This window comes from Phoca vitulina, unplaced genomic scaffold, assembly GCF_004348235.1.
Source record: "Phoca vitulina isolate PV1807 unplaced genomic scaffold, GSC_HSeal_1.0 scaffold9, whole genome shotgun sequence".
NCBI lineage: Eukaryota > Metazoa > Chordata > Mammalia > Carnivora > Phocidae > Phoca > Phoca vitulina.
Window position 1 is genome coordinate 10836279 of NW_022589712.1, and position 18971 is coordinate 10855249.

General features: G+C 43.2%; 1 protein-coding gene across 4 annotated transcripts in view; it reads right to left on the reverse strand.

Annotated features, from left to right (window-relative positions):
• Positions 1 to 18971, reverse strand: part of ARID1B (AT-rich interaction domain 1B) — a 440882-nt gene that overhangs the window by 421108 nt on the left and 803 nt on the right. For 3 of the 4 annotated variants that reach the window (XM_032407585.1, XM_032407584.1, XM_032407586.1), the window contains exon 1: positions 17234 to 18811. The exons of the other annotated variant lie outside the window; for it this stretch is intronic. In XM_032407585.1, the coding sequence (XP_032263476.1) occupies positions 17234 to 18805 (1572 nt within the window). In that variant the 5' untranslated portion in view covers positions 18806 to 18811. Of the gene's footprint in view, positions 1 to 17233; positions 18812 to 18971 lie in introns of those variants that run through there. 4 annotated transcript variants of the gene reach the window in all.

Here is an 18971-nt window from a genome sequence, read left to right on the forward strand (position 1 = left end):
TCCAGTACTTTCTATCTGCCTATGAGCATCTCCAGTTAGCTCTTTGGAACACATCTCAAACCCAACATGTCCAGAACCAGTCTGTCACTAAATACACATGATAATTCAAAAGTAAGTGAGCACCTTCAAAGAGTTACAATACCATCTGATTTCTCCGTGTGGAGTCAGACCGAGAGCTTTGTGTTTGCACCACTTCCTCCTCTCAGCTTGGAGGAAATGAAGGCAGCGTTGGGGCTGCCATTTGCCATTTCAACCACTGACAGTAAAAATGCTATGTTTCATCACTGTCCTCTGACACCAGAGGTGCATGCTGAGCATTTCTGAGACTACAGAAATAACCATGATAGTTCCTTTATAAAGCGATTTTTATTACATTTTCACATATGACCTCATTAGTAAATAACCAGTTTTGGAAAGTGTTCAATTCTTTTGAATTCCCCTGTGCCGCTATCCATCCCGACTATAAAGTGTGTCACCCCCACGTGGACAGGTGGGTCTGCCATCTCTGGGATTAAATTTCACTGGAAGGTAACCCTTATGAAAGCAGGGCCTGCGTTTTATTCATGGCTGTGTCCCCAGCACCTAGAACACTAACTTTTACCCAGCAGGTAACCAGATCAGTGTCTGACTAGATATGAATACCTATTTGTTGAATGAGTCAAGGATGAAGTAGCACAGTATATGCCCATTGACTTCAAAGCCTCCCACCGACCCTCAACCCTGGTTTTCCATTCTTCTTTCCCAAGGTTTCTTGGGGTATGCGATGTATCCCTCAAATGTCCCCATATTACTATCCTCGGTGTTTCTCCTACCAGATTGGGATCCGAGGCTCTCAAAGACAGCGAGGCCTGGAAGGCTTGGCCTGCTTCTCACCTGACTCCCTCAGAAGGTCACCAGGGACAAAGCCAGCACAGCTGGTTCCCTCCCCGTGGTTGGCAGAACTTGCCGCATCTCATCTGTCTGCTTCTCCGTGGCCCCACTTCTCACCTGCTGCCCACAGCTGCTCAACTAACTCTTCCACTTTGTACTGATACTATGGCAAAAAAGGAAGTTACCATGGAGAACCACATAACTCTCCCCTATGCCTGGGAAGGGAGGGAATGGCTTTCTTCTTCTCTGACAGGCTTGAGTTCCTGAGCGCCCTGACAGTTACCTTCTGAAGGCTTTCTCAGCTGTTTCAGGATGTTACACTGGTGCTCCTGGAAACCGTGCACTGGAGGAATGATACATTACTACAGAAACTTTCTGGAAGTACTAACACAGGTGTTAGCTTTCTAGGCAAAAAACAGATACCTTATACCATAGGGCACGAGATTAAAATGTGACTGATAAGACACCGGAGATGCTCATTCCCTTCATAAGCTTGAAGAACCAAACAAACTTAAAGATCCAGTCTTAGAGAAAAGGACATGCTGGCGACAAACAGCTACAGCCTAAAACACAGGTTACCGCTTTGTTTGGGTTTTTTTCTTCCAATGGGTTCCTAAAAACAGACTGTTAACTCGTTTGCTTGAGATGGCTCAGATGTAGTCGGCATTAACTTCAGAAACTATAAATCCCCGATTACTCCAGGAGTGATACATTACTCTAAATAATGAAAGAAAATCAAGTATTATTAGAAAATAGGAAACACAAGACAGGAAAGCCTTCATTTCATTCTAAGCTAAAAATAGCATTCTGGAGGTAGGTCATTCAGAAATATTCTCAACCTCAAACTTGGGAGCAGTCAGGAGGTGAGAAAAACACAAGCTGCAAACCCAGGAAACAGACGTGAACAGAGCCAGGACTGTGACCTCTCCCACTGCTCACACACTTCTGCAGGAAGGGCTAAGTAGAATGGAACTTACACCGTGTGTCTATGACAAGCTTATGGGCCAAACTAGTTTTCTCTAAAGCCGTGAGATGTGTGGTTTTATGGACAAGTTTCAGAAGAGAGGAATAGCTGGGAACACACAAGGGAAATCTCCCAGTATCATACCTTCCTATTAGCCAGAATTAGGAAGAGAAAGACTAAAAGGGTCTCAGGACACATCCCAACATTCTGTGGCCTGGCCAGCCCAGAAGTTCGCCACTAAGTAAGTCACAAAGGAAACAAGGATTGGACAGGGTCCATTGATCAAGTGCTTTTTCAATACCCTCCCAATATCACTGACTCTGGTTCCAGAATGGCCATGTGGCAACAGCAAAGACAGAAATACTCCTGACTGCATGTCATGAGATGACCTCACCAAAGAACTGGGAGGATTTTCCTGCCTTATATTTGTTCTTGTCACTATGCGTTAGTGTCTCAATTATTTTAAGATCTGCCAATTTGGGGGGGGGGGGGCGGTCCGTCTTACCACTTTCACCACGACAGCAGTTCACTCTGGGCACATGACAAACATTAAATCTGCTGGTTTTTCACTCTAGAATTCTCACTGCCGGCTGCCTGTGTCCTCCCTTCTCTCCAATATTCTGGTCCCCAATTGTCACCTGTCCTCCCTTCCATATCCATTCTCTCTTCATACATTCTTGGATTTAAGATTTCTGGGCTCATAACATGCGTAAGTCAGGACCCTGAGACGCTGCCCAGTCCATTCATCCATTCTCCCATCAAAACTATTTATTAAGCAGGTATTATGTAGTAGACACTGTTCTAGATGCTGGTCCATCACCTCCTCATCCCAGAAACTTTAGTCACGGCCACGTGTAAATAAACTCAGAACAGAACCTATGCTCCTCTTCAAACAGCAACAGACTATTTCATAGCCTCCCTTGATAACTCCAAGCAATGACCCAGATCTTGGGACAGTTTCCTCTGACAGGCGGATGTAAATTAATGTTCAGTGACGCCACCAGTAAAATCATCAATAGCCACCTTCGTGCCCTTGAAGCACAGATTCTTTCCTCTTTGTCTGTTATGACTACGGAGCCAAAATATAGTAAAAGCTCGATTAGAAATATGTAATTCTACATGTCTTAACAACAACAAAAAAGTCTATTTAAATTGTACCACTAAATAAATCAATAATCTCTGTGGGAAGAGAAAGGTGGGCATCCGGGCATCCCACAGCCTAAGGATACCAGAATCACTGGGGGGGGGGAGGGGGGCAGGGAGGGCTTGAAGGCCCTGTCTGCCTCCCTGGGTGATTCGGATGCACAACCAATTTGAGAACTACTCCTTTAGTGGAGACAATACAGGCTTTCGCACCAGACATACCTGGATAGTGAACAAACTTAATTTTACCAGTTTACTTGTCCATAAAATTGGGAGACTGCCTTGCAAGACTGTTGAAAGACTGCAATTAATACGTGCAGTGTGCTTAGCACATAGGTAAGTATTCAATAATAGGAGCTATTATTACTATTATTGTTTTTATTAGATCAGTATTACTCAGGGCTCTAAAACTCTGTTCTTTATTTGGGAGGCCAAGAATGGAAAGCAGTGTGTTTGTAATATTTTTACCAATCACACCTGACTAGAAGGAGAGACTGATTTCCTGTGTACCCAGATAACACTCTTAATACAGGCCACCGTTTAGGGGCACCTGGGTGGCTCAGTCGATTAAGCATCTGCCCTCGGCTCAGGTCATGATCCCAGGGTCCTGGGATTGAGCCCCGCATCAGGCTCCTTGCTCAGTGGGGAGCCCACTTCTCCCTCTCCCTCTGCTGCTCCCCCTGCTTGTGTTTGTGCTCTCTCTCTGTCAAATAAATAAATAAAATTAAAAAAAAAAAAAATACCGGCCACCGTTTAAAAAGAAACAAGAAAAATCCCTCAAGGCTTGGCTGCTGACTCACTACCCTTTTTTCTGCCTCATCTGTACCCAGCTGCGTGCTGTCCCGGGAGGGCCACTCCACACCTCTCCACTGGGACGTGAATCACATGCCTGCCTTGCTCCTTTTCCTACTCTGTCTTCTCAGCCGCAGGCCCCTCCTCACCTGAGCCCTGCACTCATCTCACTGGAAGGACAGACTTGCTGCTCCATCTTCCCAACTGCACGTAAACAAGCCGGTAAGACCTGAGTCCTACCATCTATGGACCATCACTCCTCGTGTCTGCCATGTTAACAGAAATCCATGAAAGGCCCCACATTCTGCATGATCATAACCAGATACTTTTCCCAATTTTTTTATTAGTCCTCATATGGAAAGAAACAAGTCTTCCTCGAGTCAAGGGATAACTCTGTATTCCTCTTAGTCTACTGTATTCATTAAGCACATTCCCCACACAGACATCCTCTTTTGCATCCCACAGAAGAGGCTGGGTATCAACAATGCCTCCCACAGAGCCTGTAACGGATGCTCTGACCCATAATATTTCACAAGCCCTAATGTACACAGGAAAGGCTCGGCTCTGAAAGCCACACAAAAGCACTCATAAATTTCAGGCGGCCCTAATCATGCCCTCCTTTTGCGAAGAAACCAGTTGGAGTACCACTTCAGACCCATTATTCTTATAATGAGAACTTTCCTTCTCAACACTGTCATATCAACCTAATCAAGTGTCATGACTATTATTTACACTGAATTTTACTTTAATTTCAAGTATGTTTACCAACAAAGCAAAGGTGAACATTCTTTAAAACTAGTCGTCTAATAAAAACAGAAAAATTCATTTTTTTGTTCATTAATTATTTTTATTAATCATTACAAAACTCAGAACTCTCACATGAGTAAAACTCTGTGTATCAATTCACTTCAAAATTTTAGAGTGTAAAGACAAAGAAACTTGCTGATTCTTCTAGATACACGTGATACATTCATCTCTCCAACTTTCTAATGACTTCCACTTTTGAGAGACTCATCTAGATTAAATGTATGTAAGTCCACGCTTGCCCACAATATTAGCATTATTTAATTCTCAAGTCGTGTTAAGAAATTTTTTTAAAATACAAAAAAAAGATTTCAAAAACTTAGGTTAGAAAGGAAGAGAAAGAGTAGAGTCAAAGCTAATTAGAAATGCCCATAATGACAATTTCCTTTTTTAAAAGGACATTGTTCCAAAATGCCTACATTTACCTCTCTCTCTTAGTATCTGTTACTTTTCAGATCCTTCGCATCAGCACATTCTCTATACCATGGGATATTTTCATCCTCCGCAAGGTAGAAAGCTTGCCTGCCTCCCTGTGTTATCTGTCCGTGTTCCATTTGAATCCAATTTCCTTGCATTACCTCTGCCCAGGTCAGGGATGAATGGCTGTCAAATTCCCAGTGGAATAAAAAGAAAAACCCTTTCTTCCTGAGGCAGCAAGTTTCAATTCACAGAGCACATGGCTAATCTACATATGTGAAGGTCACGGCACTTCAGTCAAAGAGGTTAAGAATGGAACAGCTCACGTAAGGGGTTGTCTTAAACATCTTGGCATGATGCCCAACAAGTAAGATTGTTGAAAAGCAATAGATAGCTTCTGGCAGCAGTAAGGGGAAAAATATTTTGATCATGTGATGCCATACACACTACCTAGTTTATTTCATGTGTGAAACTTTGCGAGTCCCTAAAAAATACCACATATGCAAATCAAATCCAGATTTCAGCTTTAACAGTTCAGCCAGGCTAGTACACCTCCTTCTTCATAAAATGCATTTATATGAAGTTTCTAGACACACCAAGAATAAAACTTCAACATATTGACAACCAGTTGGCTCAAATATCTTAACAGCTGATTACAACTTCTTTGCATTAGTTTTTCAGAGAACCATGAAACCCCAGGAAAGGGTAGTTAGACTAAAAAAAGCACATTCCTTTAAGTTACCCGAACATAACTGTCTTAAATAAAATTCAACTTCTCCCTCAATTCTTCTCTCCCTCCTCATTAATAATATAGCAATAGGGAAAACTACAGGAACTTAATGCACAATAAAAGACAAAACACAAAATTGCTTTTCACGTCCTATCTTCCCTAATTGCTGAACAAAAGTAAAATGCTACTGCTTTAAAGTGCTCATACTTCTGACAAACGTCTCAATGGAGGAGGGAAACTAAGTCTTGCCACACATGATGGATACCAGAGGAGAAACCAAGACTTTCACAAAGCACGCCTCTGCGTGCTGTAGCATGCACCTTCCTGAGCGTTCTCTCTGCTCAGCAAATGAAAATGAAAGGAGCTAACACTAAGAGTCGGGAAAGGGAAGACTTTCAAACCCAGCAAAATCATAACAAATGTGACTACAATTTTTAAAACTTTTCAACAGTTAATAAACTACTTCTTTAACACATGGAGAAAATTAATTAAAAGCAAAAGCTCCATTTCACCAATTTGCAAGTTGTCTGCCTACCACCAATTTCCTTCGATTCAAAATTTAAATTGCGTATGAGGCCGGAGTTATTCAATCCATGTTTCTAGTTAAATGGAATAGTAGGTAAAATAAAAATATTCCACAAATTGTATTATTTATTGTAATCACCAATATTCACGTAATCTAAGGATATTCCTCTACGCTTACCAATGAACGACACGATATTTAACAATTTTCCAAAGATTCCCTGGGTATCTTTTTATCTGGTACAGTGCCCCTACACCAAGGTCACTAAATGTTTGTTGATGATGGTGAAATTAAATGCTCCAATTATCGATCTTCTGAATTTATTTTTCCTGACCAGTTAAAAAAATACGACTGGCAAACAACAGCAGACATTTTAGAAATGTCATCAACTGCCCCATCACTCACTTTCCCTAAACACTTGGCAAGGTACAGACACATCAGGCAATAAAGAACTGAAACTGTCTGGACTAAAAATAAGCTTCAAATGTTAACCATTTGTTCCGAGAGGAAAGACTAATAGGCTGTTAAATTAACTTGTTAAATTAATACAGAACCACATCTAACTCATTTTCATTCATTGTCCATGAGAAAATACAATCCTTTGTCACTTTTTGAAAACATCCCTTTCCTTACCAGGTAGTATGCCAGTATTTTATCAAGTGTACTTCCCAAAACAATTCCATGGGTTAAGTCTTCTTTCCCATCTCTTTGCGCAGGAGGCAACTTCGAACCTCAGGCAGGTGCAGTCACTTGCCCAAGGTCACACAGGTAGTCAACATCCAATGTTCCAGGGTCTCTAACCTGCTGGCTCTTTCCCTTGCCCCTCCCTGCTTCCATCTCCAGGCCTCATCACTTGGTTAACTTAGTTAACGTCTGCTCACTAACCAGGTCTCAGCTTATTCAACCTTAGTGCGCAGAGCCTTCTTACTTCTCCCCCACCTCGATCTAGTCTCTGTGGGATATCCCACTAACATCAGGACTTCTCCCACTGAACCATTTACACTGTACTGTGTAGCACATTTACTAGTCCTTAGTCACTGCATTGTCAATTCATCAAGGTCCACGTCCTTGTCACCAAGGAATCCATCATCCACCACAGTACCAGGCACACAGTAGGCTCTCCACAACCATCTGCCTGATGCCCTGGTTCTTGCTACACTCCCAAAGCCCTAACACATAGGAGATTCTTCAATACGGTGAAGGTAAATGAACGAAATTCTTCTTTTTTTAAAGGATTTTATTTATTTGAGAGAAAGACAGAGAGAGTGACAGAGAGCACAAGCAGGAGGGGAGGGAGAAGCAGGCTTCCCGCTGAGCAGGGAGCCTGTTGCGGGGCTAGATTCCAGGACCCTGGGATCATGACCTGAGCCGAAGGCAGACGCTTAACCGACTGAGCTACCCGGGGACCCCAAATGAACTGAATTCTAAATCCTTCATGCTAATAACACTATTAAGTCATTTCTTTAGCTGAAAAATCCCCATATGATACCCAAAACAAAATCCAAATTAAGATCACTTTCTCATCAATGTCGTAGCACCTAAGAACAACCTCCAAGCACACTGACCTTCCACATAAGATCATGAAACACTAAACGAACAGATTTCCTTGAAACTGTTGTTGGAAATGTATAATATATTCATCAGGAAATTTTCAGTTTAGATACATTATCAACTACTCTTCAAATAGTTCCTAGATAATGCACTTTGAGGGATATAGTTTTCTGCACAGAACTGCAGGAGAATAATGTAGCCATTCATTTTAATTTCCACTTTGTAAAACACCAGGAGCCTATGATAATTCACCAGGGAAAATTATGGATCATATGTTATATTGACTCTTTGTATCTTAAGCACCAAGTGGTGCTCAGAGTAAGTATTTGTTCATAATAGAATTAAATTTTGTCCCTGATACTTTTATAAATCTCAGCATTAACAAAAAAGGAAGAAAAAAAAAACTATTCCTCTCTACCTACATATTTGAGACAGGCCTTTGGCATTCTCAGATTTGACATTCCCAGCTTTGACTATTTGAGAGCAACCCTAAGCCTCCCTGATATGTAAATTATAATCTTGCTAAGGACCGAATGTGAATCACATATTCAATGAAGTTGAAACAGATGCAGAAGTTACTTAACCATGAATCAGAGACCAAAGTCCACGACTCAGAATCCCAAAACCTAGTTTTAATTTTTTGAAACTTTGTTCATTTGCAAAAAGTACTTCACCTAAAAGGCTAATCATTTTCGTAGATCATGAAAGTGGAAAGGTCTCAGAAATGTAAGAAAGGAATGATTCTCAGAATTTACTGATTAATATTAAGGATGGAATACTGTGAGGCAGCCGCTTAGACCCAATGACATCAACCCACCGTGGGCTCTACTGGTCAACCAAAACCAATTCATGCAATTGCTTGCAAGAGTCCCAATCAGTACAAAACTACATTTTGTGAGGGAAATTGCAGTGCTTTTCACAAAATCTGTATATTTGCATAGGCCTCAGTTTATATTCACTGAACATGTCCGGGATCCAGTATAGTTTAATAAGATGTTCAGCGGTGCATAGCTGATTAGGCACTGTATTTTTTAAAATTCAAAGCAGCACAGAATTTTGCAGCTGGGAGGGACTGGGGTCACCTAATTGATGGAGGCAGGGGCTTATCTGCAGCCACACCCTGAAGCGCAGCAGGGCCAGGCAGAGAGCAAGAACTCGGGGTTCACTACACCCTGGAAAGACAGGTGGGAAGAGAAGAGGTACCACATGACAATGCCACAGGATTTGCAGAGATGAGCTCCGTGACAACCGCGCCCAGCAGACAACATTCCACATCAGGAAACTGAGCCTCTGCCGAATCTCAGAGAAAATGGGCACTCAAGCTCACAAGTGAGTCAAAGTCTTACCAACTCCAAGCCCACGATCTTTCCATTACATCAGGATGCCTTGTAATACATTCGCATTCTCTCGTAAATCCTCATAATCACAGAAATAAACTAATAAACAACAAATATACCAGTTCCCTTACAAATATGTCTGCTTCTTCAGACAGATTCTTGCTCAGCAGTAGCAACGTTTTACATTTCTATTTCCAAGGTCATTTATAATTCATTGGGTAAAGTGAATTTATTATAAAAAATACAAACTGAAAGCAGAAAATTTAAAGGATATTAAAATGGGGTTAGAGCTTGATATATATATAAATATATGGTCACGGAACCCTAAAATTTGCTTCTTAAATTTTCAGAAATTAGAGGCCAAATTCTAGACAAATTTTAGAATTACCAGTCATTTCAAAATAAGGCTATGAAGTACAGTGAGTGGTTTAACTTCTAAGATGCTCAGCACAAAAAGAAACAGGAGATACTAAGAATTCTGGAACAGCCTCCACTAATCATCAATGCCTCGCTTTCTGAAAGGTTTATTTCAGGACCCAGAAGCAGTAGCTGAATTTACTCCTCAGCCAGCATACATTATCTAAACAGTTACCAAAAATACTCCAGCAATCCAAGTATCTTCCTAAATCTGAGCAGACTGTTTTAACTTTTCTCCAAAAGCCCATGTAATGTAGAAAACTGAGAAAAAGAAAAAGGACCATTCTATATAAATTTCAAAGTGATTATATTTTCCTTCTTTTAGCTATTATTCTTTGTAGTGGGATCTTTATTTTGCTGTGGCACAAAGCCAGTAATTGATTGGTAGAAATGGAAAAGAGTCACTAGCTCACATCAACCATATCACAACAATCTACAATTATTTGTTTTGCCAAAATCCACTCCCCCACCCAAAAAAGCAGGCCAACAGACTGCTGACCCACATGGTTGCTATTTGCACTTTGTTTAAATGAGCCAGTGCTAAGTCAACGATGCCAAAAATGCCATGCCCAGGTTCAGGGGGAGCCGGCTTTGGCAACAGTTTGTCTCCCTGAACCGCGCACAAAAGTAGCAGTGATCCCCACACCCCAGCTACCGGCGGTGTCCGGCACAGGGCTGATGAAGAAAATGGGTGCTTAATAAATATTTGCCAGTTGATCATCCGGAGCAGATACATACCTAGCCTACACCTCAGAGCATACACAAATGCTAAATGCTTACACCTTAAGAAATCATTGTTGCTTCCAAGTACACACTCTTAAATCACAGTACAGTTTCTGTGTCCTCTGTGGACTTCAGTGTTAACGTACACGACTCATCGTCTAAAGATGGAACTACATATCAGCATCAATAGCAGTTAAAATACAATTCCAAATTTTACACACAAAAAAAGTCTGTTTCTAAGACTAACCGGGATCTAAGAAGCATCCCTTTGCAGCTGCCTCTAAATTTAATTAAAAGACCAATCATCTTAATTTAGTAATTTTTCCACATACAAAGAATTTCTGCAGTTTTGCAGAGAACTACAAATTAAAAACATAAGGGGGGGAAGCACAAATTTGGGGCACAGAACACTATGGAAAAAGACACAGCATCACATGGATTTGCTCAGGCTTGGGGGCTGGGATGGCCCAAAACTTAAAACACAACTGGAAAAAAATTATCATTGTAAATTATTTCCACTAATAGTAGAAAGATAAAACCAGTTTTGAAAAGAGGCTAACATGCAAAAGATGAGAGAAGTAAAGGGGGGAAAGGATCACGCTAACAGTTTGTTTTCACGTCCTATTATCTAACCAAGTACCAGGTTTCTCTCAACAAAGTATTCCAAACCTTTAAACAGAAAGTCCTCAAAAAGCTGCTTTTAAACTTTTAATGATCTGACAATGAAACAACTAACTTACACAAAACACATTTCCAAACAGACCAAACCTGGGAAGATGACCCCCGAGCTAGAACTGGGAGGAAGGAGTGGGGTAAACGCATGAGCGCGCGCACACACACAGACACGCACACGCACACGCATGCGCGCACACACACAGAGACACGCACACGCATGCGCACACACGCATGCGCACTGTTAGGGAATATCTGAGGAAGGACTTACTAACAAACTATGAAGCAGCAAGATTGATGGCTCTAAAAAGATTATTTTGCTTACAATACACATTAATAAATAATACGAAGGTTTGACATGAAACTTTTTATTTCAGTTGGGAAGATGAAAAGTTCTGGAAATGGATGGGGTGATGGCTGCACAACGTGAGTGGACTTCATGGCACTGAACAGTACCCCTAAAAATGGTTAAAACAGTAAATTTTATGTTATGTATATTTTATCACAATAAAAAAATACATACGTATAATTTTTTTAGGCCTCCCATATTCTTGAAAATGTGGTCTAGGATTTTCTTCTGGATTTCATCAAATATGGCTTCCCTTCCAGAGTCACCTAATAAGTAATGACTTGTCTGATTCTCAAGTTTCATCTTTCATCAAGGCCCAAACGAGATGCTGAGAAGAGCATCCTCCAGAAGATGGTGAGCAGAAGCTGAATCTCGTTCAGTTCAAAAGGACTGCCTTGCTATGACAGATCTAGTCCAGATTCTGCTGCCACCTACCTAAAATAAGAGTGTCTATTGGTAAACCGGATATGCTTAACATTTTAGAGCTTTGGTCTCTTTCCGAGCAATAAATATCATTCAAGGAACAAATTAATTTCATCATTAGTTCATCTGTCAAACTCTGTAGCCTTCTAATATTCTTGGCACTGATCCATTCAGAAGTGGGTTTGAAAACTGCCTACTGGATCCTATTCAAATAAGTAAATCTAAGGAAATAGTTTGCTTAGAATTACTCCAAGTTAAAGTCTTTGAAAACAACATGTTTGCTGAAAACTTACTGTGGAAGCACTTATTCTACTTAGATAAAGTCACTCAGTCACTCAATTAGGGTGAATTAAGTTAAAACTACAGTATGCGTATACCAACAATTCCATTCATTCCTATCTTAGCATAAGGCAAAATAAGTGGATACTTAATGATACCTCAGTACCAATACCTGTATCATTTTCTTTCCATCAAAATTCTAAGAGAAAAAGTCACTAAAGTATACGAAGTTTTTAGATCAAAATTAATTCACTCAATCACCCAATTAAACCAAAAAGAGCCACTTAGTCTTGTATAAATAGCCTCCAAACTGTAAAAAGCTATACTGTGTGACAGTTCTCCATCTATGATATATATACACACCCCTGGGGGATAAGCAGTTGTGCCTCGTACTTACTTCTCCCCGCAGACACATGGAGAAGTCAAATAGGGATCCCTCAGCCTCAAGCACATGCACACGCAGGCGCGCACACACAGCAAGTACGTGGCCCTACTCTGCATATCCACAGAGAATCTGCACACATCTCCTGACGAAGAAAGACACCTCAGAAAAGGCCAGAGAGACCAACAACTATCCAGTTCCAAAGAGGCCTAGGACGTGGAAGTGGACGGTAAGTACAAAATTTTGTAACATCCACTTTGAAAATCTAATTACTGCAAAAAAAAAAAAAAGGAATTTGAGTTTTATTAACATTCCTTGTGAGCCTCCATAAATCTGTTCTTAAGTGATACACAACAGTTCTTTCAAATATAAATATAAGCCTCAAATTTACAAATCTACACACGGGCCAAAATGAAAGTGACACAAGTAAATTATTAGCTCCTTTTCCTCAATGATGGATCAAAGTACACAGATCTTTTAACTGAGCAGTTTCATTCTTGTAGTGAGAAAAACCTCTAAATTTAGGGCACTGGGCAAAAGCTAGTATAGTTCCCAGTGCATTATATCCAAAATTTACATGTCCAAATCAGTCTTCAAAATAAATAAAATTTCAGAGACTCCTAACAAATTTTAAATCAAACCACTCTCTTCCTATGAGAGAACAGGGTATAAGTAAGCGAAATGATCATCTTTTCAGTTTGCCTGTCATATTGGTATTTATCCTACAGAAATAAGTAAGTTCCTATTACATCAGAAGCCATTTTTTAAAGATATACTGTGCCCCAAATTATAAAGTAATAAAGTCCATTAATAAGAAATAGAACTGAAAACTCGACCCCATTCTCTTACACCTGTTTTCTTTAAAATGTGTGTCTGATAAAATTACCAAATGAACTTATGAGTCTTCCTCCACACAGTCTTACATTTTCAGAATTGGTCCTCAAACCAGAATTAATACTATTTTTATACCAGAGTGAAGATGTTATTCTCTCAATCCTAATGAAAGAACATGATAGTTAGAGGGAAAGTACATTAGTGTAAGTGTCTAAGGGTGACTTGGATTATTTCCATCTCCACAACACACTTGTGATATTTCTGATACAATATGATGCCGGGAAAAATGGAACAAGTAGAAAAAGCCCTGCCAAAAATTCATTCCTAAACACAGATAAAAAGCAAAACCAAAGAAAAAAGGGGGTTAAGGTTTCTCACTATAGGCCCAAAGTAAGAATACGATGTTCCCTGGAACATACTTATCAATTTTGTGTTTAAATATAAACATAAATTGAAGTGATAGCTGTCTTAAAGAGTAGTGATCTTAAAAAAAAAAAGTCAAAAGTAAGTACACAGAAATGAGGATATCCAAAGAAAACAATCTTAAGCCATGTATTTCATTCCAGGTAACCTAGGAAAGCAGAAGACTCTAAACATTTTTGTTATATTTTGTTTTGTTTTGTTTTGTTTTTTAATGATAGGCCTTTTCTATAACCACAGTTGCCAATTCCACCTTCTCTGACGACAGAGCAGCCAGCCAGCCAGCCATATCTCAGCAAATATATCAATTTAGGGCACAATAATTTCTTTACAAGATTTAAAACATTAGACAGGGTAAAATTTCATTGGGAGGGGAAGTGGGGAATGATGTTATGCTATAATGTATCTTATACAAATTTTAAGGTAATCAGGAACCAGTCTGTAACTTCCTGCTTTATAAGCCAGCTAGTCACTTCTTTTAATGGTAAATAAGGCTCTTTTTATTACATTGTATTATATTCTATAAAACTAAGGTTAAAATAGCATTAATGGAATTCAGCACAAATGTGGACATTATAAAATCTTGGTTACGTGAGTAGACCTCAGTACTCCTTTTGAGACTACTCTATCTACTTTATCTTAGAAAAAGCCAGTAACAAACTGTATCATAAAATGGCTTATTTCACTTTTTAAAAAGACCCCCCCAATACAATATACACATGTATTTTGTTTCCAATTATAAAAACATTTGCCACCCAATATAAACCATTCCTAAAATCAAAAATGAAACTAAATGTGCTAAAGCCACAAGAAAATTTCATCATTTAACAACGTGATTTAATAGTACTTTATGGCCTATAATTACATAGTAAATTAGAATTTTGGACAAATAACTATTTCTTATCATAATCATCATAACAAATACTAAATAAAAACTAGCCTTCCAAAAAGGAAAAAATATAAAAAAGATACATTCCACACGTTAAACGGCAAAGTACCTAAAAGAAATCTGTGAATCTAGGTCATATGCCCAGCATTTTTCTTCCCCCTCAAAAATAAAAAAGCTATTCCCAAGGGTCACAATGAGGACATAATGGATTCACTCTCATTCCAAGAAAACAAAATACTTAAAATTATTGGTACCATTAAGAAATAATACTGTAAAGTAACAAGGACCTCCATCTGCCTCTATCATCCTTCCGTTCTAGTTTAACAAAGATGTGAATTTTAAACTATCCCTTTAAAAGCAAGCTGACAAAGTAAATCTTTTTAACATTAATTACATGGGTTTATTTACACAAGACTTCTCTGTGTTTTTACTTGTGTGAATCAAAGATAAAAACTGATATCACAAATTTTCTATCTAGAGTAGGAAAACATATTTTCATTAAAAGTAAAACTCCAGTAACTAAAGATTTGAAAGCAGTGGACACTAATGTCCTCAGCTAGGGATTCACAGGATTATCTGTTAAATTCAGTCCTGTATTCATTCTGACACGTCTCTCCTCTAAGATATGGTAATTATTAAAATACATCTTCCTGAAATAAATAAGCAGAGTAAAAACATATATTACAACCACTGTTAATTCCTTCCTAACAAATGAGAATTTTAAAAACTTTCACAGCATTTAAGATGTCTACGAGATAAAGATTATTTGGAAGAAACACACCCAGCACAGCTTGCATGTGATAGTTTCCCTAATACATGTGTAAGCACTTCAAAGAAGGCTCACATCACCGAACCTAACAAAATAATCAAACAGAAAAAAAAATTCCTAGAGCATTTCTATATTTCCAAATCAGAAGCAAAAATAAAATAATTTTTAGTGTTTCACAAGATTATCCATTTTTTCCCTTTGATTGTTGTCTACAAAATTAGTTTCCTCACTTCGTGATTTTTTAAATATTACGTCAATTTAACTACAATTCCTCATCCACAAACATCTTTAAACGACCAGAATTGTTAAAACACACGTTACTAAAAAAATATAGCTTTAATCTTGTTATATAGCTAATTAAGTATCACTGAAAGATACTGCTGCACCTCAGAACCTGGAAATTTTTAACGTTATAATTTTTAAATTTAAACTACGTGTGCTGACAATTCATTTTTTGCACAGTTTAATCTGTAAAGGGCACTTTCAGGAAGGCTTTACAAATCCAAAAATTGGTAAAATTCTTGGTTTAATTATTTTTCAATTGCCATATCCTCATCCTACAATCAAAGTCCGTGATATATGCAGTGTCCACGTTAAGACTGTCAAAGATCTGAATTTTGTAAATGCCCAACGTACTGGACACCAGCGTAACGATTTTAGTATTTAATCCTCTTATTAATAACTCTGATTCATAATAACTTAAGCTTTAAATAATATTCAACCTTACATCTGCTTGTAATAGAGCTCAGTTATTATTTGTGGCAAGAATTTTTGTGACTACTGCTCAGCACTTCTATTTACATCAGCAGTGCTAAATGCCCAATGGTGAGAGAGGAGCCAATCAGATGGCAGATTAGATGTCAACTCAGAGGCAGCTGTCTGGAGACTATTACAGCCAGTTTACCTCCACAATTCAAATTCCAAACCTTGCAAAGGAGATCAAGTCAGTCTTTAGGCTCAGCCTACGAGCAAGAAACAGCAAGAGTGCAGGACACTTCCTAATAACGCTGTAGGACCTGGGTGACAGCAAATTAAAGAAAATCCAAATAAATCCGATCCAAAAAGATCAATTTTCACTGGCCTGCTATTTTCCTGGACTTGCTGAATAAAATGTATGCCTGATCCATGATCAAAATAAGTTCAATTTAACCGGAACGCGTTCCTTTAACACAGCCTATCTGTTGAAGGTGACTCCCTTCAAGCAGCCTGTAAGCCAAATAATGGATTTCCTGGCTATTCTCAGGAATGAATCGATTTATTTTAGAATATTTTACCTCCACGTCGTTGTAAACTGGGGTATTATTTTTGCTACGAAGCATTCCAACTCACAGCTCGCATCGAGTATGTCTGAATAGCCGGGCAGAATTACGAAAAACACACTCGGTTGCCACAAAGCTAACCTATTTTTCCTGCCTTCACCTTGCAGGCTAAGAGGGAACGCGGTGTGGCTGGAGGTAGGACAAAGTTCCTCATTCTTTTCCCAGTTAAAGCTTATTGTTGGCGCTAACCGAGAAGACGGAGTCAATATTCCTCCCCAGACCGTACCGGCCCGGAGCGCCGATTTTGTTACAAAAGCCGCCCGAGCCGTTCCCAGCGCCCACACCGCTTCCTCGCGGCGCAGTCCCCGGCCCCGGACGCGCGGCTCCGCGCCCGGGGTGGGGTGGCGAGGCGGGGGTGCTCGGCGGCCGGCCATCCCAGCGCGCGTCCCGGTCCTCGGCGCGACCCTCTCCCCAGGCCCCCGGGCCCCGGGCCGCGCAGTCGGACGCCGCGCGCTCCCCAGCCTCCGAGGGAGGCAGCCGCGAGTTAAAATGGCTTTGGGCGCCTCGCCCCCGCCTCCCCCCCGGCAGAAGACGCAGAAAAAGTACGCGGAAAGAAAGAAACTAGGGCTCGAGGCGCGCGGCGAGGCCGCCGCGGCGGAAGCAGGCCCGGCCGGCGCGGGGGTTACCTGGGATCTGCCCATGGTCGGGCCGGGGGTGCCGGGGCTCATCGCCGGGTGGCTCCTTTGTTGCGCGGCCGCCCAGGCCGGGCTGGCAGCGGCGTACTGGGCGCCCATGTCCTTGCCCAAGCCCATGCCCGCGGCCGCCTGCTGGCCGCCCGCCGCCGCCCCCGCCGCCGCCGCCGCCGCCTGGGACTGGGGCTGCGACGGCGGCGGCGGCGCGCTGGGGCTGCTGTAGTCGGGGTAGCTGCCGCCGTAGCTCCTCATCATGGGGCTGGGCGAGGTGAGCAGCTGGTTGAGGGTCGGGGTGGCCCCCGACGGGTGCTGGTTCTGCCCGGCGAAGCGCTGGAAGCCCCCAGCCGCCGCGCCGGCGGCCGCCTTGCTGAGGCTCGCGGCCCCGCCGCCCCCGGGGCCCATCATCATGCCGCCGCCCTGCTGCCGGGGGGAGCTCAGCACCCCGTACCCCGAGGACGAGCCCCCATAGCCGCCGCCGCCGCCGCCGCCGCCTCCTGCTGCTGCTGCCGCCGCCGCGGCCGCCGCCGCCACAGCTCCCGCTCCTGCTCCTGCTCCTCCTCCTCCTCCTCCTCCTCCGCTGCCTCCTCCTCCTCCTCCGCCGCCGCCGCCGCCGCCGCCGCCGCCCGCGCTGGGCCGGCTGTAGCCCGGATAATGGTTGTACTGGCTGTTGGGGTACCCTTCGTGGGAGTTCTGCAGGGGGTCCATGCTGTTGGGGGCTCCGGCGGCGGCTGAGGCGGAGTGCATCATCCCCATCCCGGGGCTTTGTTGTCCGCCATGTTGATCAAAGCAAGGCCCAGTGCGGCCGCCGGGGCCGCCGCTAGCAGGGGCAGCGCTGCCATAGTAATTATTAAACTCCGAGACGGCCGCCGGGCCGCCGCCGCCGCCGCCGCCACCGCCGCCGCCGCCCCCGGGCACGGCGACCGGCGGCTGCTGCGCGCCCAGGGCGCCCAGGCCCGGGTGCTCGAACCGGCCGCCCGCCGGCTCCCCCATCTTGGGCGGCGCGTCGTCCTCGTCGCCCGGCTTGCTCAGCAGAGGCTGGCCCGGGGGGTCGGCCTGGCTGCCCGCGGCACTGTCCTTGGCGCCTCCATGTTGCGGCTGCTCCATGTCGGGACCGGGCTGAGCCGCGCCGCCGCCCGCGCCGCCGAGGCTGTTGTTGTTGGAAATGGGATGTTGCTGCTGCTGCTGCTGCTGCTGCTGCTGCTGCTGCTGCTGCTGCTGCTGCTGGAACTGGTTTAGCTGCTGCTGTAGTGCGTGGTGGTGGTGGTGGAGGTGGTGGGCATGGTGGTGGTGGTGGTGGGCATGGTGGTGGTGGTGGTGCTGCTGGTGGGGCGGTGCGGCGGGGGCTTCGCCAACGGTTTTCAGTTTGTGGTTGGGGAGCAGCCCCGTCTCCATGGCCGAGCCCGGGCCCGACGAGGAGGAAGAGGAGGACGCCGCCGCCGCGGAGGAGGAGGAGGACAGCGCGGCGGCGCTTCCACCCTCCTTGAGAGTCGCCTCGGAGCCGCCGCTCTTGGCGCTGTTAGTGCTGGCGGCGGCGGCGGCGGCCGCCGTGCTCGCGTTATGGGCCATGTTCAGTTCGTGACGGGGGTGCAGGGGGTGGTGGTGCACATTATTCAGGCCGCCGCCGTCGCCGCCGCCCCCCAGCATGGGTCCCGGTGCCGCCGCCGCGCCGCGCGCCCCCGCCTCCAGGTCCCGGGCCCCGGGCGCCGGCCGCGGCCCGGGGGGCGCCCGCCGC